The sequence below is a fragment of the Cyprinus carpio genome, chromosome A17 (genome assembly GCF_018340385.1).
Source record: "Cyprinus carpio isolate SPL01 chromosome A17, ASM1834038v1, whole genome shotgun sequence".
NCBI lineage: Eukaryota > Metazoa > Chordata > Actinopteri > Cypriniformes > Cyprinidae > Cyprinus > Cyprinus carpio.
In genome coordinates, this window is record NC_056588.1 from 6,486,052 (window position 1) to 6,508,083 (window position 22,032).

Below are 22,032 nucleotides of genomic sequence, written 5' to 3' on the forward strand. Positions count from 1 at the left end.
AACGAGAGAGAGAGAAAGTCCCGTCCTCAGAGTATCGGAGGTTGCGAGGGCGTGCACAGAGAATCCTGCAAACATTAACCAGGTGGTTTTTCCTCGCACATTTTCCTCCTCCAATCTGCGCTGGAGAGACTTCCCTGTGCGTCACGAGGAATCAAAGTAACTTTACTGGAGCAATGCGGGAGCCGAACACCAGCATCTCTTCGGATCTAGACCCCTGAAACCCCCACGAACTCCACTCATGGCCACCGCCTGGCCACCCGCCTCAGAGAGCACTTTATAAGAAACAAATCGACCGACATCACGGGACGGGAGCTTCATAAAACGAGCGACGCTCTGTTTGATCCAGATGGCGGGACACGAATGGGATGATTGGTTTGAACGGGAGGAATTGATCGGGCAGATCAGCGACATCCGAGTGCAGAATCTGCAAGGTAAGAGTGCTGGAGGCATGGGATGGGTAAAAGAGGATAAATATTTATGAGCACTAACATTTGTATTGGAAGTAACTGGAGTCGATTAAATGTCTCCATTAAGGTTTCGCTATAAAAATAAAAAATAAAGAAAACGTTTCACTTTTCATTTAACAATGTACCGGCGAGGTATAGCAGTGTTGCGCTTTAGTGTTCCATTATGGCAAGCCATTTTAACATGCGTTCATTAAAATTTTTTTGTTACTCGTACCTCTTTTCTAAGTAACAATAATTTGTGCAGTAGTGACTGTTAGCCTATATATTCAGTAACTATTCAGTATTTACACACAAGGAATTGGTCATGATGAAAGTGAAACAGTGAGATTAACTAGTTTATGTAATATCTTTCTTAAATAAGTTTAGTTTTTGGGTTGTTTACATAGACAGCGATTTACATTAACGTTCATTTTCAATGACAGCTTGTGAGTTTCAGTAACACTAGCAACAGAGGCCATTGCCAATGCAACAGAGTTGACGTGTTTAGAGCATCATAGTTTTTGAGGTGACTTGTTAATATTTTAATATGCCGAAACCTATTTGACTTTGAATTAAGACAGATATTAGTCAACTTGTGTTTAGGGAACCCATCAGCTAGTCAGTATTTGAGCCCAAGCTTTAGATGCTACTGGATAATTTACTATTAATAAATAAGTTTATACAATAAGTACAAATAACATAAATACTGGTTAGTTTTAAAGAATAAATGTTACAGCTGCTTGCCATAAGTGCACTTCTATTCAGTACTTTGCATGATTAGTAACTTGAGGCTGATGGTTATAACCCTATAATTTTGAGAGTTGGAACAACTGTTAAAAACCTAATTTGTTTGTTGTGTTATGGACATGATGCAGTACCAATGGGTCACCGGAATATCAGTCTTTTTAATTTTCATAGACAACTTTTTAGAGAAGGGAAGCAACAGTTATCTGAATATAGTCTGCATGTATTCACCTGCAAAGCAGCATCTGGCCCACATGTTTGACGCATAAACAAGAATAAATCATTACCCTGGAAAGAATTGATTTAATGAGCAGGAGTTTTACACATCAGTGATTGTGCATGTTCTCAGCTTTGCCATCAATTACTTCAATGTGCACTGTTAGTTGCTGCTCAGTGTTGGCCGGTGGCATTTCAGGGCTGTTTTATGTGTTAAGTATTGCAGGTTGCATGACTAAAAACATGTCAAGTGGGGAGAGAATGAACATTAGGGCCTGTTAAGTAGCTCTCTGATGAACTTTCAGATTGAATGGAAGCCCTCTGCTCCTGTGGCCTAGTGCTGTTCATTGCAATAAGGATTAGGTTGTAATGTGGCCTGTATAGGGCTTAGTGGCAGAGAAATTACTGTAGAATATAAAAGAAGCACTGCAGAAAACAGATGCTGGAAGCCGATTACATTAACATCTTCTCTTCATTGAAAGAGCATTGCCCTCTGCATTGGACCACTGGAATTTCAGTGCACTGTTCCCACAGTCAGGCCTTTGAGTGCTTTCCAGATAATTGGGATGCAATTCATCTTAGTACATGCCTGCTGTAGGTTTGTTCTAAAAAGGAGGCAAAATCCATATCTGTATTAAATGTGCATGTGTGCACACACATTCACACACACGCTCCTTACCTCATGTTATTACAGTATCTCCTCTGCAAATTAGAAGTGCACAAAATATCAGTGGCTGATACATTATTTGGTGGTAACTTGTGAAATTAAATTATTATTATTAAGAGTTACAGCTGATCATTGCAGGATATTTGCTGTTTTTGCTGTTGTATTATGACTGAGGATTATTTTGAGATCTTTTCATCGTGATATGCAAGTGAAATCAATATTCTTCCTTTATTCTACTAGTTAATTTAGGACACCTAAAACTAAATCAGACACCTAAATAGATATGTATAAATAGATGTAAATAGAACATACAAACAGTTAGGCTACATATGTTTTTATAGATTATATTTGCAAATTATGAAACTGAAAGAAAGCATGTGTTTGTATTCAGGGTTTGGATTTGGTCTGTAAGTGCTTTTTATCATAAAGAATCTTCTAAAACTGTGATAAAAACAAAACCACTTGCCATGAAGCAGAGTGCCGCTGATGATGGCAGTATTCAGTACCTAAAAGAGTCCCACATCTGCTGAAGCGTTCTGAATTGCTGAACCAAAGCCAGTGTGCGCTAGGGTAGAAAAAGTGCAATAAAGTAGAGATCAGTGCGACTATATGGATGAAATTGTTTTGGGGTTGTCAAGCAGTACAGATTTTCATATGAAGTGTTGAATGAGAAATTACTGAAGTACCTCCTCCTTTCCTGCTTCACATGCACACTTGCAGGGAAGGCAATGTTTTTTGGGAAGCGCTGTTCTATATTAAAAGGCTTTTCAAGAAGAGTTGACCGTAGGGTAGAAGTCTTTGGTATGAGTGTGCAGAAACGCATGGAAATCAGGACAGTATCTCCCTTTCTTTTCCGTTCTTTTCCTGTTTTTATCTGTAATTTTCCTCAGGCAGCTGCAGCAACTCTGATAACTCACTTTAGCCTCACTTTAAAGTCCCCCCTTCTGGTCCCTGTTTATGCATGAAGCATGTTGAAATGATGAACTCTAAGTAGTTCATCCTTGTTGTGTGGCATGTTGATTGGTTCAAGGGATAGTTCACTCAAAAAGGAAAATTCAGTCATCATTAACTCAGTATTTGTTGTCCAAATATCACCTTTTTGTGTCCTACAGAAGAAAGTTGTACAGGTAAGTAAATGATGACAGACTTTTCATTTTTGGAAGAACTCAACTAACCCTTCAAAACACAGCATTCATATGTATTTTCTGATGGGAATCCAATCCATACAGTACAATGCACCATTCACTGTTCTTTTTGAAAGTGCTTTACCTATTGTTTAGCTTCAAACATAGTTCCATATTTTCTTGGAGTTACTTGAAGAGTCTCAGATAAGAGTTATTATAGTGTATAAAGGACCTCGGAAACCTAGAAATATCACTGCCATTTCCCACAATCCTCCTTTTTAAGATATTAGGGATTCTGTTCTGATTCTCTGGACATCTAGAGCCGTATCATCAGTGAAGGAGAGCCATACTGTAGGTGTACCATTATCTATATTTAGCGGCACTTTCTCCTGCACGCCTGAGCGACTCGCCTGCCTGACATAGGCTGTATGTAAGGAGGGTGCAGCTGAGTGCTAGAAACCTCTGCAGCTGAGAAATTATGTAAGCCTTGTTAACTCTATAGTTTCCAAGACAGTTACTGGTGAATCTCAAAATGGATCATTCTTGTGGGATTGCATTATTCATGCTTTGCTTATGGGATGTTACTGCATCAGTTTAGGCTTTCATATTGATTGTGTCATGGAAACAGTGGCTTGGCAAACACTGTGTATTTTATTAGTGATGCTAGTGATCCATGAATCATACTTACAATTATGCAGCTTAAATGATCATACTTACTGTAGATGATTTTTAGATGATAAAACAAAAGAATCCTATAGAGTTACAATGAACATTGAAGAACATCTTAGCAACTGTATAGCATTATAGGTGAGATTTGGATGAGAAAGCAATATATTTGTATAGTGTATAATGAAATTGGCTTATAAATTGTTTTCCCTTTGTACTCATTAAAAACTTTATTATGTACCTTTGTGCTTTTTCTAAAAGTTGCCGTCTGTTTTAAGAACATATTTTTTTTCTGTTTTAGGTAATGAGAACATCAAGAAAGCTATTTTATTCGTTGCAGGTGTTTCTGACTGCTGACACAGTCCAGTAGTGATGAATAGCATCAATGTTGTAAAACCTGTGCTGGCTCTGTCATTTTTTTTAAGTAGACTCGTGGTCTAAAAGAGTCTATGATTGACCTCTCGTCATGATAGAAAGATGATAAAAGTCTTATTCAAAAGCAGATATATGGTGTAATGTCTTGGACATAAATGAATGGCATTGTTCATCATAAAAAGCACATCCATCCTTTGTCTCTTAAACAGAATATTGTTGGATCATCAGCGAGTTGCATAAAAGCTCAGGGCCTCTGCTATGGTTTGGTCCTCATGATACACAAATCATCAAGGGTCAGATAGGTTTCTCCATGAGAGATTTGCAAAACTGTCCGTTTTACATTGTTCACTGCAACTTGCTTAGGGAGAGAAACCGGCTCTAATTGCTTTTGCATAAGAGTTTCTTGGTGTCAAGTAGAGTTGGGCTTTTGTAAAAGGCTTAATTAAACTCTTTGGGCTGACAGATAACAGCCATTGTCCAACAATAACACCTCTTCTGCTGGTATTCAGAGCTAATCACTACGTCTTATTGTCTTATAAACATAAATGCTGTGAGAATATCAGCAAATAGATTTTTGAATATATGTTTTGTTCATTTCTTCGTTCACCCACCAACATTAAATATTTCTTTCTCTTCGTCTGTTTATACATTCTGCACATCTGTGATCAGAGGTGAGCTGTTTTCTCTTGACATTGCACAGCCTGACTAGTTACCTCATTCCCAGTCTAGGGACAGACGTACGATTCGTTTGATGTTTGAATATGCCATTTGCACTCTGAAGTCCTTAATCCTCTGAAACAAATTGTGACATTTAATCTCATTTTTTAAGCATGTAAATGCTTCAGTGTTCACTTCTTTCATGCTGTGAAATGCTTCATATTTCAATTAACATTGGATTTATTTTTATGGGTGAATCTCACAAAATCATTTATTTTACTTTTTTTTTATTGTTTTACATGCTGCTACAGTAAATATAATCTAATGACAATAATGTTTTCTAATGAGAAACACTTGTTTTATGAGCATTTTAATGGGAATTTGGGAGAACAGTCTGTTTAATTAGCATGAGAACAATACAAAATGCTTTTAACAGTTCTGGATATAAATTTTTCTTCATGTTTTCTTCATGCAAAATGTGTCTTATTGGCATGAAATGTGACCTGAACACATGGCATGTAGTGTGGCATGTAAAGTACACAAGCAGCAGCTCACTTTGTAGCACTTGTAGCCTACAGTGGATTGAGACAGATGAACCAAGCGTGTCTAAATGTATTTATTTAGACCAAAGAAAACATTGACATGCTCACAATGGCTGCTCTCGAAGTTTCAGAAAAACTGAAGCATGACTCAGTGACATTATCCTGTGTGCCATCTTTTAAATGAACACAGTAGAGGTTTTGACCATTTAACTTGTATATTGAAAGCCCTAAATAAATTTCAAAAGACCTTCTTTTGTGTAGTAATATAATGCCTACCCAGTTGGCACTCAAGCCCACCTAATCATAGTTCTATCACATTTTGTATGGAATTAAATATTATGAAGCTTCCAGTATGGTGACATTACCGATCAAGCCAGTGGAGTTGGATATTTCATTTTTGCCCATATATATTTCATATATATATGCTTATAGGCTCAACATTAATTTGGCAGCCTACCTTAATAATCAAATTCAAGCAAACACTATCTATGTACAGTAGCTGGCAAAATGTGATACAGTAGCATTTATAACTATACTATAACCATGCTTGTTTTTCTGACAGTGCTTCATTGTTACCCAGCATATAGAGTTGTTAACTTCTGACTCTTCAACAGCTTTTTATAGAACAGATTTCTACTTGCATACTTTTGGGATCCTGCACTTGCCGATCAGCCGATCATCCTTGCAGCATAAATCAAATTCTTATGTTGTGCTTTTGGAAACCTTTTTCATGATGGAGACTACTTAATTGACTGGTGGTTTCTATTTTATGCCCCTCTCTTACTATATATGGGAAACTTTCCTGTTTAAAATTCACAGTGTCTCCTAAATGCAAGAATGGTTGGTTTCCTGCTGGATGATATCTCACTCGCCAAACCCATTCTTTGCATGTTAAGCAAATAAGAGTCACATGATTCTGAGTCTCTATGGATTTATCAGGTGAAGGCAGACTGGAAGTAAAGAGTCCTGAACAATAATGAATCTGGTCACTGAGACTTAAGTGATTTTGTTAGTTACTTTTATTTAATTCTCATATTTAAATCAAATCTGAGCATTTTGAGAGATAATTATACTGTATATCAGAGACAAGGTTCTTCCACAGAGAAAAATTATGTTGTTCTATTTGGACAAAGCATTGTTTTCATCACACATCCATGTTTCTGATTGTAGTTTTTAGCTTTGTTTCTTGATCGATTTACTGTGAACTGTTATTTTGAAGAGCATGTACAGTCATTGTAACATAAAGCTAATTCTTCTATGAAGTGAACTTCTGTGGATCTGAAAATGCTAACTTTGGGCAAAATAAAAATGTGTCTGTCATGTAATATTAAGAGATATGTGGGAACATGTAGGAGCCATTCATTGGGAACTGAAAATAGAGCAGAGTTTGCTTTGTTAAGCTAAATTATTGCAAATCAGCTAATACTTAGCATATGAAAAAAATCTCTGAAGCCGTCTTGTTATAAATTCATTCAGCTCTTGACATAATTCAATAACATTAATTACGGTTGCAACAACTAAATGATTAAATGGTTTGTAAAATACGGTAATGAAAATGACTGTTTCATTATTGATTAGTCAGTTTATTCATTAATGATTTCATTATTGATTAGTTTTGTGGTTTCACAGTGCATAAAGAACCTCCATCCTGAAGTGTTGAAAAATGCATTCCTATGTAAAAAAAAAACACATTTACAAAAATCATAAGTCATTACCATAATGCAAATAACTACTTTTTTACTTTTTATTTTTTAACACTAAGAATCGCTACTACAGTAATGATAATTGCTGAAAAATAAAGAGCAGCTCCTTGTAATCTCTGATGGAATAGTCAGTCAATCGAAGACAAAAATCTTCAGATTAATCATAAATTTGTTATGTGAACTGCTGGTCACAGCAAAACAAACTAGCTGTGCTAACAAAGACATTTTCATGAAAGGTTGCAGCTTTACTCTTGTTGAACCTTCAGACAGCCAGGGTTCAGGCCTGTCTGTCACACTTGAGAGCTCAAAGCTGTCCCGCGCAACCAGGCAGTGGCCTTTTGTGTTTATGAGCACTGGCTCTTTGGAGCTGGAAGACGGCCCCCTCATTAAACAGACATGGTCTGTGCAGAAAGATGGAGAGGCCTGTGTTCTTGGCTGGGGCCCCTGGCCTGAAATGCTTTATAGATCCTTTGGCAGGAAAAAAGAAATGAATGGCGTCGTGTTAATGATCTTTGTGATTTCTACAAAGGGATTGCTTTTATAGTTTTGTTAAATTGATATTGCTTCACTGAACATCAAAGTCATTATCTAGTTTCATATCTTTTGTGTGATATGGAATTTATAAGTATCGGTGGATATTGTATATTTATTTGTGCATGTGCATTTTCCCACAATTTGTAGATTTAGATTAACTTTACATCATCAAACACTTAAAGTTAATCTTTAAAAACACTAATAATTTAATAACACTTATAGATGTAATATTTAGCGATCTATTTTTCATACTGTACATTATAATGTTGTCATACTTAAATAATTTTGTAGCTTTTAAACCATAAAAGTTTTTGAGTGTTTAATTTTTTTTATTTAGTCAAAGTAGTGCAGCAATAATTTAATATCAACCATTTAGCAATTATTGACTCATGATTCGGTACATAAACATTAAAAGATGTTTGGATGATGCACATGTACATATGTAGCATATATTATTGTGAACAACAGACTCCATTTGTTTTTGGGCTTGACAAAACAGCTAAAGTACTGTAGGTGATCGAACTGTTTGTCATACTGGATCTGGTAATGTAAGAGTAGCCAATAGTAACCAGAATCCTTTGCAAGGATTAACTGTTTATTAGGACCGACCAGAAAGAACCAGTTCTTGGAAGCCAGGAAATTACAAAACACTGTGTTGTTTCATTAAACATTGCATTAGGCCTACGTATTTGAATTTGGTAGCACCCATGTTTTTAGTCAATATAGAAGAAGGATATGAAGTCACATGGAAAACATAGATAAACATGTAAAATAAAGCATTTTTGTTGACGTAATTTAGCACTAGCTGAATTTAAGGAGACATTTTACAGGGGTCACATTATCCAAACACTGGCTTGTGTTCAGAATAATGAATTATCTGCCAAAATCATTTCTATTAAGAAAGCACTCTACTGTGAGGTATTTATGGTGTTATTATATGTTGTCACAAAAAAAAAAAAAAAATGGTTTCGACTTGGCCACTCTCTGAATGTGCGCTATTGTGCTGTTGAGTTCTGTGTATGTGGCGACATGCCTAGACTTCCTGTTAGACTTTTCAGTCATTATTCCATCATGGCATTTGGACCACAGTTATTGATTCTAGCAAATGGAGCCTCTTTATGTTTCCAGTGATATCCCCTTCAGGATCTTCCCGTTTCTTGTGTGTGTACACCTATAGAATCCAAGCTGCCGCGGAGGAAGAAAAAACTTGAGAAGAAACCAATCATCATGAGTAGACGGTGTAGATGCTCTGCCTGACGGATCATATAATTAAGCACAGTCTCATGGGAGTCTCCCCGACCGCCACCATCTCTCTAGACAAGATGTCTTTTATTTTGAAGAGTGTGCGCAAGGTCCAAAGAAACTTGTGTCCTTTCCTCCCAAACATGCATTAATAGTCACCACTTGGTACCATATTAACTTTTTCACAGTGGAAGCAAAGTGTTACTGAGATTTATGACTGAGATGTGATTTATGACAGAAATTACAGAAAACTGGGTGAACGTACAGTACGTTCTTTTTTTCCCAGACATGTCCTGGCTGGGATTTCTAAATTGCCTAAAATGGTTTACAACTTTGTTTTTTCTATTGACATGCTCTCTACAGTCCTCGTACATTATATGTAGATATATTTGCATTGCTTTGACCATGTGCAATGCCTGCACACTATTGGTCAAATTACTTTTCAGTCATTATCTTCAGCAAATATGAAAACAAAAGAAAAACAAACCAAAATTGGACATTTTTGACAATTTAGAAATCCCGGCCAGGACATGTCTGGGGAAAAAGAGGACGTATGATCACCCTACAGAAACAGTTAATTAGAATTAATTTACAGTTAATTAGAATTAATTTAATGTTTATAATTTTTCCAATGCATTGCTAATAGTTTTTTGCTTATGCAATTTTCAAAAAAACTATTGAAGCAAGTCAGACTCAATGTAAATGTTATATTAGAAGTTATTGTGACAATTTATGTAAGCAGCGTTTTCTGAACAATTTACACATTTGTTCTGTTTGTGTTTCACGAATAAGCAGACAGAACAGCAATAAAGCTGCTTACAAGCTAAATGTATCTGGGGTGAAAGAAAAAAAATAGTTGTGTCAATCTGGGATTTGCATAAACAGTTTATGATTTTTACAATATAAGAAAAGTTTAAGGAGTTTTCTTGATGTTGTGAGCATATTAAGTATAATTGTGTGTGTGTGTGTGTGTGTGTGTGTGTGTGTGTGTGTGTGTGTGTGTGTGCGCGTGAAACTGTGCATATTATAATGTCTTCACTGATTTATTGTGTACTTGTTATACTTGCTGGGCTAAAGTGCATTGCTCCTCAAGAGCACGATTGTGGTAGTTTTTTTACTAGCCTTTCCTAATCATAGTTTTGCTTTGCACAATATGTTTAATGTTTATTCTTCATGTCAGCACTACACTTACAGCATATTGTAAAACATTTGGGTTTTAATGATGTTTCTACAAGTGTCTGTCAATGCATTCTTAGTGTAATAATGCAAAGACTTATTGAAGTTGCTGTTGGCTGCTCATTAAATAAAACAGCTCAGTGGAGGTTTGCCGTTTATGGGCACTGGTCATTCCACATTGACTGTAATGATCATGTGCTGTTTGGCCTTTGTTGCCATGGCGTGCTCACAAGTAAGCGATTGCTTCAGGCTACGTGTGATTAATGACATGGAGCTGCTGTTTTAGATGAAGCAACTTCTTGCCGTTTCATCTCCGTGCATCATTTACCTCCACTGACATGATGCTGTTGTGTTTTGTTTCTCTTCCAGTTGAGAGGGAGGTGGTGCAGAAGAGAACATTCACCAGATGGATGAATCTACATCTAGAGAAAGTCAGTAAGAATTCATTTGGATCCTATGAAACTAGTAGAAGGAGTTTATAGACTTCAGATGTTCAGATTTTCCTCGTTGTGCACAGATCAAGCCTTCTTTGTGCTTGTAACATGTAGCCTACTACAAACAGGAAATGTATACCTCTGTCTCTCTGCTGAATTATTAATGAAGGAAATTGAAATTGTAATTTCTTAGCATTAATTATGCATGATGTAGAAACATTAACCTAAATTGTAGAAAGAAATATCTGCAGTGAAGAATTGGTGTTTAGGGGAAGTAGAGGTTTAAATGTATTATTGTACTTATTTTTTTTATTAAAATTGGAGCAAAATACAGTTTTATTAACAAAAAGTTAATTACAACAAAAGTGAATATTAATACTAAGTATAATAACAAAAAAAAATACCTAATTGTCACAAAAAAATTTGATTTATATATACTGTACACTATAAAATACATTTTGTACATTTTAAATTCTGTTAAATTATACATGTACTATACATAATACTATATATGTCCTAGACATATACATATGAAATATTATACATGTGTGTGTATTGTATTATTTATATATATATATATATATATATATATATATATATATTGTACTTTGAATTGTGTAAAATTTTGAATTGTGTGTATGTATGTACATACTGTATATATGTTGACTAGTGTATATACAGATGTGTGTGTGTGTGTGTGTGTGTGTGTGTGTGTATGTGTTGGTTGTGTTTTTTATATATATATATATATATATATATATATATATAAAATAGCTTACTTTTTTTTTCTTTTTTTTTTTACAAATTAATCTAGGATACTTCATAAGTTTATTTTAACTTGCAATAATTATAATATTATGTTAAAATAGCTTTATTTTACCCTCTGAAGCGCTCAGATTTTTCTTCCTCCTTTTATTAGTTACCAGAAATGGCGAGACGGACACAAAACACAAACACACACGTATTTGCATGAGGGATTAGTCATTGAACACAACAGTAGGGCGACTCGTTTAAGCCTGCTCTTTTATTTTCTCTGGCAGCCCTCCGCTGGTCTTCTTGTGTTGTAGACAGCTTATAGATTGTAGTGTTGCCATTCTTCAGAGTCTCATAATACTGACTGAAAACACTCAGCGATGAATCCTTTGTTTTCATACACAATGTCACTCTATTCTGTGACCCCGAGTTTGGCTTCTTCTCAAAACTTCGACCCACTATTGAACAATTACACTTTGTCTGTTCTGTTTTGGTGGAAAATTTCACCCTTAACCCTCCAGTTCCACTGTTGTCCCATCATATCCTTTTTATTCTTCTGAGAAATGTTATTTTTGAAGAAAAGTGGGATTTTTCTCAATATACATACAGTACATGTGTTGGCTTGTTTTAAATCACAACTCTGTAAACAAAATTACCCGGAAGGAAACTTTTTCTGTTCAGAGCTCTCAGTTTTGTTGTAAGCGTCAACTTTGTCTTAGTTTCTAAAATTTCACTTTCACTTTTTTTCTCTTAAAGGGACACAAGAGTTTTTGAAACTACAGTACGAGATGACCGTTTTTATGTTTTCTTTATGTTTTTTACAGAAGCATTTGATAGATGACTTTTAGGACAACAATATTTTTTATATATTATTACATGATATTTGGATTTTTTTAAGTATTTGATTTTAAAAATACATAATTTTCTCTCCTTTTAGATCTATATATTATGACAGAAATGTAATCTTTCTTGATTTTGCACAAGTTTAAATACTGCATGTGTTTTCTGGTGTGCAGTGCAACCCTCGTCTGGAGGTGCGGGATCTGTTTCGTGATATCCAGGATGGGAAGATTCTGATGGCTCTACTTGAAGAACTCTCAGGATGCAAATTGGTGAGAATCGTTTCAGTAGATTTTCTGAATCATATTACTTCATCTGTTCCCATGAATGACTAAGAAAATGCTGACCTTTGACCTTTCAGCTACATGGCTTTAAGCCATCCTCACATCGTATTTTTAGGCTCAATAACATCGCCAAAGTATTGACATTTCTGGAAGAAAGAAACGTAAGTATCGTTTGAGGTCACATACCCTCACAAAAAGCAAATAAAACACCCTGAATGCTTTTCCTGAAAGTGTGATAAATCTGTTAATGGTTGTAGGTGAAATTAGTCAGCATCGATGCAGCAGATGTCGCAGATGGCAACCCATCCATAGTTCTTGGACTTATCTGGAACATCATACTCTTTTTCCAGGTAGTGAAATCTTGTTTTCTACCTGTGTGTTTCTTTATTTCTATATCTTGATGCTTTTGCATTTGGATTAGACCATATTTAATTGGCTTCAGTGGGGTAAATAGTTAAACAATGGATTAATTGCCACTCAAGGGTCTTTTCTATGTGGTTTTAAGTGTCTGTGGGTAACAATGAGGTCTAATTGGACCAATGATTGAATATGCACTTTCTGAATCTCTTGGGAATCACATAATATTGGATTAGGGTCCAAATGTGGACTAATAACTAACTCTCTTATCACTTATGTCTAGTCAGTGTTTAGATAGGACCAAAGAGTTTACTTAGCAGGATGATAGGAAAAGCCACCACGCTGAGTAAATGCTTATCATCTACTTTTTCACTAATGACTTGTTTGTATTACAGATCAAGGAACTCACGGGGAACATTAAGAGTCAGTTCCCTTCCTCCTCCAGCCTGTCATCCATACCCACCAGCTCAGATTCAGACACTTCCCACTCCAGCTCACCCTCAGATGAGAGAAAGCCCACCATTGCTCCAAGAGGTCATGGAAGGGTGATCAAGACCCTCCTGCAATGGGTCCAGAGACGTACTAGAAAGTAAGAGGGATTTTAGTGACCACTGGGATTTTTGTTGTTGTTTTCAATTAGGACTGGCTAGATTTAGGAACTGTTGTTGGTTTAAAGCATCGCTTGATGCTTTGTTCTTTCAGATATGGAGTTGCTGTGCAGGACTTTGGAAAGAGCTGGACTAGTGGTCTGGCTTTCCTTGCTGTGATTAAGTCCATTGACACTAGTTTGGTGGATATGAGGAGGGCTCTGCTCCGAACGCCAAGAGAGAACATTGAAGAAGCCTTCAGAACAGCACACTACAGTCTTGGCATCCCAAGACTCCTTGAACCTGAGGGTAAATATCAAAGTGTTGGATGATTTACAGTGGCCCCAAAAATGTACAGTGAAATCACACATAAAAATGTACAGATGTCATTGGAACAAAGTAGCATCGGCAAACAAAAGATGCTTAGAACTAAATTCTCTTTTTATTTCGTAAACGTAATATTTAGTAAACGTATGAATTCAGTTTATTCTTTATTTTGACCCGTACCATTTGGGTTCGTTACGATATTTTTATGTTTTTGAAAGAAGGGATCCTTTTTTTTAGGATTCTTTGATCAGTTTATTTTTTTTTTTCAGGATCTCTTGATAAATAGAAAATTTCATTTACTTAAAATAGAAAACTTCTGTAACATTATTAATATCTTTACTATTATTTGTAATCAATTTAATGCATCCTTGCTGCATAAGCATAGTAATTTCTTTAAAAAATAGCTTTACTGACCCTAAATTTAATTTAGTTTGTTCTCTTTCTTTAAAATATAATTATTGTATTTTAAAATTGAGAAATAATTGTAATGAATGGTCTACTGAAGGGCGAGTTTAAGAACCCAAGTGCAGATTTATTCCAAAAGTAATCCAAAATACAAACAATTCAAAACAGAGACTTGACTTGGCATGAACAGACTTAACTTGAACAGACTTGACTCACCAACAGCAGGTTACAACATCAAAGCTAGACAAAGACAAAGGCAACATGAGGGCTATTTATATCAAACATTGAGGGTCACATGACAAGAACCAACCAATGAGAAACAAGATACATGACTATGAACCAATGAACCAATCACAAAGCAGAACAAAAACCACGGCTGCGTTCAGCTCCGACAAAACGGTGCAAAACCTTTAATGTAAATAAACATGTGCAAACAATATACTTGCTCTTGTGAATTTATTTTGATGTTAATTACATTGTGCCAGCTATCTCTTTAATACTGGGTGGTTTATAAACGTTGCTGCTGATTGGGCTGACATTTTTGACACACCCACCAAAGAGAAAACGTATCTCAAACCCTGTTGCACATCATTTCCAGGAAACATGTTGTTCAAACCGGAAACCTAAGCAAAACGTTGCGCACCGGTTTGAGCTTGAACTTGCCCCACAAGACCAGATAATAAACCAATGAAAGCATGACACATAAAGAAAGGACCACATTGCAGGATCACATGACAGGATAGGGAAACACATGACAGGAACATGAAACATGGCTAAATATCAAAATAAAAGACAGAAACATGAACACAAAAAACACAAAATGATAATATATAATATCAATTTTTCTTTTCTTTTCTGCATTGCACTTCTGCTATAGCTTGAGTTCTGTAACTCTGCATTGTGTACTGCAAATATTTGAAATGCGTATCAAGGTGTTCATTTGCTTGTTGCTTTGAATAGTGTTTGTAAAGCGTCTGCTGAATGAATACATTTAAATGTAAAAAAAAAAATAGCACTTGGTTTGATATTAGGAAAAAAATACATTCAAGTGAGGCTGAAGTGTCCAAATACCTTTTGGAACCACTGTATTATGCAATAAAATGTATCTTGGCTACCTTCCATTTGACAAAGCTTTGTTTTGTTTTAATACATCTATTGAAATGCATTTGCACAGTTGAACTAAAAATGATGTGTTTTGACACTTCAGATGTGATGTTAAATCCTCCTGATGAACAGTCCATAATGACCTATGTGTCCCAGTTTTTGGAGCACTTTACTGGAATTGAAGAGGTAGTAATGTTTCAGTGAATTACAGCATCACGTCAATATACCGTAAGTCTTGTACATCTTAACTAAATGTGCTTTTTTTATTGTTTCCTCCAGGATGACACGTCAGATATTCTGGAGCGAAATAAAGCCAGTGCTCGAATGAATGAACCTCCTGTTCGGAATGGAGTACAGAGGAAACGGGAGTCTTATATGGTCAAAAGAGACGTGGTTCAGCCGCCACCCAAGATCTTTATCTCCTCAGTGTCTGAAGATTGTGAGCAGATCACCTCTCCAGTCTCTTCACACAGCCCTGAGGACAGACCTTGGACGAGTGAAGAGTCGTCAGTGGGTTCAAGTCCCAGTCCTGCAAATGATAAGCCATTCTTGGACTTGAACTCAGACGTGTCCACCACTAGCTCTCCACAACCTTCGTTCTCGGATTCTGCTGTCAACTCGCCAGACTCATGGAGCGAGATGCTTAGCGAGACTACTAACCCTCACCGGATCAATGAGGATCCAATAAACGAGAGCAGTACTGCTGGTACTGTTGAAGTGACCTCAGATTTAGTGTCACCATTTTCACCAGAGAGCACACCGGAGAATCATTTGGACCGTGAGCTTTTCATAGATGAGGGCAACTATTCGCTCAGCTCCATGGATAGTTTACCTGCCAAATCCACTGCGCTGTCTGATGAGGACGATGCTTACAAATACATCTTAGATCTGAAAGAAGAACAATCTGCTAATCATTTGCCCAGTGACGACATGAGGAATAAATCAGATACACAATGTTTAGAACAAACCGAAACCAATCCTTTGGAACACCAGGAACAAGTCAAGCCATCATCTGATGATTCTTCGTGTTTGGAAAGTGACTCAGGATACTTTCAGGATAATAAGGAAGCCATGCCAGCTCAACCTGAGGATGATAGTCTACTCACTTCCACTGGTGATGAAGAAGTGAGTAGAGTTCTGGAATCTGAACCTTTTCAGGACAATGTTGAGTCTTCCAATAAAGAAGCCGTGCAGAGGGACACTGTCGAATTGACGGATGGACCTGAGGAGAAGCCTTTCATATTTGAGGATGACAGTGAGCCCGAATGTCCAGTTCTACAGTACGAGAGGGTTTCTATATCAGGAAGTGAGGAGGATATTAAACTGTGCGCTGATCTGTCTGAAGAACCAACAGAGGAACCAGGCAAAAACCTTCCGAATGGTCATTCTGAAACCAACGAGAACAGTGACCTCCATGATGGGGAACAGGAAGCTGTCTTGGAAAGTGAGGTGAGGGACGTGGTATTTGAGGAGCCAGAAGAACCTGTCTTGAATTGGAGTCAAACAGAAGTTGATGTTTCTGATAAGGATCAAGTGTGTTATATGTGTGGAGGGCCAGTGGCGAAGAGCTCGGCTGAATCAAGCGAACAAGGTGACGATAGTCAGTCCCATTTAAACTCAACTGAGAAGGACTGTAATTCAGACTCAAGACATTTCAGTGAATCAGAAGCAGGTGGAAACTTTGAAACCAATCCAAGGGAAAAGAACAATGAATTAACCGGAACTGTAAGTGATCTCAAGAGTGGGTCAAGAGAGAGTAAAGGTATTCATGAAGATCTGCTTATTATTGGTAATAGTGACTTGGAAAGTGGGTCAGACGACATAAGGAGGATGGAGTTTTCTCACAGTACAAATGGTGAAAGCCAGGCTCAGGTTTCAGACAATACGCAGCCTGGAGGGGCCAAGGATAACAGACCTGTATCAGTAGTGGACTCCCACTATAGTGTTCTGAATTCAGTCACTGAGGCCTTTGTGGAGCCTCTTTATGATGCTAACATCCATGATGGAGAAAACAACTCTACACCGTCCCAAAGCCCGCACAGACAGCGTCCAGAAGTGTCCAGCGCTGAACTACCAAATGAAGAGGAAAGCACCTTCGAGAACTCAAAGTTTATTATTGGGGTCCGTGGGTACCCTGAAAGACATCCCGCAGAGTTACGCTTGTCCCTCAGCATGACTCCGCTTCAGCCAGCACCTCCTAAGCGCTCACTTACTGAATCGGATACAGACACCGAAGATGCTTCAGAGGACCACAGCAAGGGATTTAAGTCGAGAAAGGTTATTTTTCATTCTCACTTTCCTCTGGCCTAGAAAACAAGGCACAGTTTTATGCACAGACTGACCTACTAACAGAAGCAGTGGTATCAGCATATGAGCTCTTTCAGCGTCACAACCTCCTTTTCCAAATGTTGTTCACTTGAGCACATAACATTGCTTTAATGATCCGTTACAGTTGCTATCGAGTCCTTAGAGTATAGCCCAAGTATTTAGAGCCAAAATAACTAATACTGTATTTATTCTCCTCACTAGCATCCTTTTGATTCCCAATTAAAGATTGATAGTTGAGACGAACTATGAAAGACAAGTTCAATTCCTTCACATAACTCTGTAGAGTTGGGTTCAGTTGCAGTGCTTTGTGTGGCTTTTCTTGGACTGTACATATTGAGCTGTGGTGCTTATATGGGCAGTGTCAGATTGAGTCTGGTTCATGGAATTTCTCTATTCTCTCTCTTTTTTCTCCAACTGACCTTTTAATAAATGTGGGGAAAAAGCCAAAATAAAAAACGATAGCGGTTGAGATTCTGATATGTAATTCATATTGAATATAAATGGTATATATTTTTCATAGTTCATATGAACTATCACTCTCTCTATATTATACTACCTTTAAAAAGGGGTTGGTAAGAATTTTTTTTTTATGTTTTTGCTTTATTTTTATTTAATCAAAAAAACTATAAAATAATGTTTTGTGGTGAAATATTATTACAATTTAAAATAATTCTGTTGTAATTTAATATATCCTAAAATGTAATTTATTCCTATGATGGAAAAACTGAATTTTAGCAGCCATTAATTTAGTCTTCAGTGTCACATGATCCTTCAGAAATCATTTTTATATGCTTATTTGGTGTTAAGGAAACGGCTATGGAAATGGTGGTAGGACTTTTTTGATGAATAGAAAGTTCAAAAGAAAAGCTTTTATTTGAATTTATAGAAATCTGTGACATTATAAATGATATGTCTTACTGTCACTTTTGATCAATTTAAGTAAAATTTATTAGTATAATATAAATTATTATGCCTTTTAGTACTTCATCAAGTTCTTGAAGTACTTCAGTACTTGCTGCAGAGACAGTCATCACAGTTGATAAATTACAAAAGTGGATTTTCAATATCTTGAGCTTGTATTTTGGATATTGAACTTCAGTCTTGCATTATAGATTCACTCTATTCTACATGCGTCCATCTAGGACAGAGCGGGATCCATGCATATCCAGGAGCAAAGCCCGTTTGACAGGCACCCGGGAGAATGGGGCGCGGTGGAGCCTGATTCACCAGCTGAGCATTGTGAGCTCATTAAGACAGATGACGACCTGACCAGCGCTGGTGCCAGAGAAAACACTGGGGCTCTGAGGTACGGCTCTATTAATAGAGTCTGCTACAGATACTCAGCCCATGCCACAGGGGAGCATTCTGTTTTCTGAAGGATGTGACCTCATAAGTCTCTTGGATCCATTGCAAATTGCCTTAAATGTACTTAAAAGTTTAGTTTGAAAACTTTGGTGGTTGGTGAACAGGTCATATCCATTTTAGAGGAATGATGCAAACGTTTTTGATCTCACAGCATGTGTTTGTTAAATGAAAATTTACTTTCCGTTTTTGACCAGGATTCAATCTGTCATGAATAAATTTGCTTAATTGTAACTTAGCTCCATATATGGTTTCTTAAAGTTCAGTGAGGCATAAGAAATGTGTTTTATCAGCCATAACAAATTTGTCATTCTCTTTAAAGGGAAGGAGCTGTGACGGATGCAAGCCAACCTTTGACTATACACTTGAGAAAGGTCATTGACACCACTGAATCAAAGGTTTGTTAATGCAAAAGGTTTTTTTGGTGACAATAAAATGCATAGACTTTAAAGGATTCAAGCTGTATCTATGAACAAGAATATTATAGAGACTCGTGGATGGGCTCTTTTGACTTTTGCCAGTAAATAAAGCCCAGAAAACCCTAGAAACCACATTGCAATCTGCTAAGCAATAGTCAGAACACCTTAGTAACCACATAGGAACAAACTGGCAACCAAAAATCTCGTTGAAAATTCATCTTTGCCATCATAGGAATAAATTACATTTTTAAATATATTCAAATATAAAACAGTTACTTTAAATTGTAATAATATTTCACAGTTTTACTGTATTTTTGATTAAATAAATGCAGCCTTGGTGCACATAAGAGACTTCTTTCAAAAACATAAAAAAACCTCACTGAATCCAAACTGTTAAATGATAGTGTATATAATTATCTCAGCTTGCAGTGTCCACATAGTTAACATTTTAAGAAGTTGACAGCCTTTTTTTCTAGGACTATATAAATTTACATGTTCTTTGATTTCACCAGTCTGTTGTTTTATTTTTACCAGGGACAAAATGGGAAGGCCTTAGACCGCAGCAAAGTGGACAGTACCATCATAAATAAAAGGTAACTAAAACTATATGTTCGTATTGAAGATTAGTTTAAATAAACCTAATCTTTTACTAAGTTATAAAAAAAAATTGTTGTAATGCAATACAGAGACTTGTATCTGTGATTCAGCCTGTGGTGTAGTATTATTGTTATTATCTTATCTTACAGAAACAGTCAATACCAATTTCCACCCTAACCTCATGCAATGTAGCAATTGTAGTTTTAAATGACTCGGTGCACTTGAGGGCATTAAACTTGCTTGGGCAAACACTTCCATCCCTGTTTTAGTAGACCTTGTGTTTGTATTGTTCAGACTGGGCGTCGTCTTTGTACCTGGTTTAGGGGTGTGGTATGGTTTGTGTTTACGCCTCTAAGGTATTTTTAATCCTCAAACGTAAGATGCTTTATGTTGTCAGTGACAGTCTTGCAGTGATGTACTGTAATTGAGTAAACCATTTGCAGCAACAGTAATCTAGGAAAGACGGAAGCACAATGTAAGACACACCCAAGCATAGCTGAAATTGTTTTTGCACAGAAATGCACCGTAATTTTCCATGACAAGATGCTTTCTTGACTTTTAATTGACTTAAGTTTCATTTTGACAAATCACTTGACTCCAGTGTTGACATTTTTTATTGAAACCACAGTGCAAGATGATTCATCAATATTTTTGGTTTGTTTTCCTGGAAGAGAAAGACTGTACTTTTTAAATGTGTATAACTTTTAACTTTTATGAGGGCACTAGCATATAAATAGATGATTCATCAATATTTTTGGTTTGTTTTCCTGGAAGAGAAAGAGATAAGGGATTTAAAGGAATAGCCCCAAAAATGAAAATATTTTGATTTTCACCCTCAGGCCATCTGAGATTTAAAGGAGCTAGTTTTCTTCATCAAAACAGAAAATTTTGCTGAAAATTTGCATACCATCACTTGCTCACCAATGGATCCTCTGCAATGAATGGGTGCCGTCAGAATGAGAGTCCAAACAGCTGATAAAAACATCACAATAATCCACAAGTAACTAATTTGACTAAGGTATGTGATTTAATTTGTTGTGATGTGAATTGCTGCGTGTTTGTAAGATATAGCATTAAGATGTTTTAACTTTAAAATGTTGCTTCGGGCCAAAATATACGTGTCCATAATCCATAATAATGCTTCCACTAAAGTCTATACATACATTTGTTTAAAACTGTTTTGGACCGGTTTTGCTTGTAAACAGCTTCTTGTGCATATTTCTCTCCTGATTCAGACTTTTACATTGGGGAAAGTTATATTATGGATAAAGGACTTGTATTTTAGTCGGAAGCTGGAGTCGTGTGGATTACTTGTGGATTATTGTGATGTTTTTATCAACTGTTTATCTCTAAGTCTGACGGCACCCATTCACTGCGCTAGTGAGCAAGTGATGTAATTCTATTTTTTTTTTTTCTGATGGAGAAACAAACTCATGTACATATTGGATAACCTAAAGGTGAGTAAATGTTAAATAAATTAAAATTTTGTGTGAACTAAAAGTTTATTTAAAGGGGGAAATTCTAATCTACTAGCTATAGAAATAAATTTGACTTGAATAATACTTTGTGCACTGTTTTGTTTCATTACAGCTCGGAGAGCAAGATTGCTGCAAGTTCAGAAAGCACATCCTTGTATGACCTTGTCTACATCCTTTTGGCTGCTTGGCTATTTGTGTACTGCCTTCTTGTCCTGCCTCAGATTGACTCAAGAACGCTTCCTAAACTCCTCTTCAACATAGATGAATGACTGCAATATTAACATACAAGACAATCATTGCTCACATACAACTCTGATCACGTCCTTCTAGTTAAGGAATAATTCACCTGAAAATTAAAGTACAGACATTCTGATAAAGATTTCCTTTTATGTTCAAGTGAACATACACGAGGGTGAGTAAATGATGACAGAATGTATTTATTTGTTTGAGTATTTCTGAGTGAACTATCCCTTTAACATGAACCAGGACCTCTGACCCAGATCTTTAAGGAATAAATAAAAAAGTTTGGAAAATCGGCAATGGTGATCAGCTTAGTTGCATTTATAGTTCCTTTCACATCTGCACCCAAAGACAAAGTGTTTTTTCTCTTTTGGTTGACGTGGGGTTTTTTTTTTTTTTTATTTTTTTTTGGGGGTTTTTTTTAT

At 36.4% G+C, this 22,032-nt stretch overlaps 1 protein-coding gene across 1 annotated transcript; it reads left to right on the top strand.

The window, feature by feature from the left end:
* On the top strand, positions 1 to 21,996 carry LOC109113578 (calmin-like). Its single transcript, XM_019126386.2, has 13 exons — positions 1 to 431; positions 10,462 to 10,523; positions 12,296 to 12,391; positions 12,481 to 12,564; positions 12,661 to 12,753; positions 13,156 to 13,349; positions 13,463 to 13,656; positions 15,287 to 15,369; positions 15,463 to 17,460; positions 18,654 to 18,817; positions 19,196 to 19,271; positions 19,827 to 19,885; positions 21,480 to 21,996. Exons 1-13 carry the CDS (start codon positions 347 to 349, stop codon positions 21,634 to 21,636), a joined length of 3,345 nt encoding a protein of 1,114 aa, XP_018981931.2. The 5' UTR covers positions 1 to 346; the 3' UTR covers positions 21,637 to 21,996.
* Positions 21,997 to 22,032: the final 36 nt, after the last annotated feature.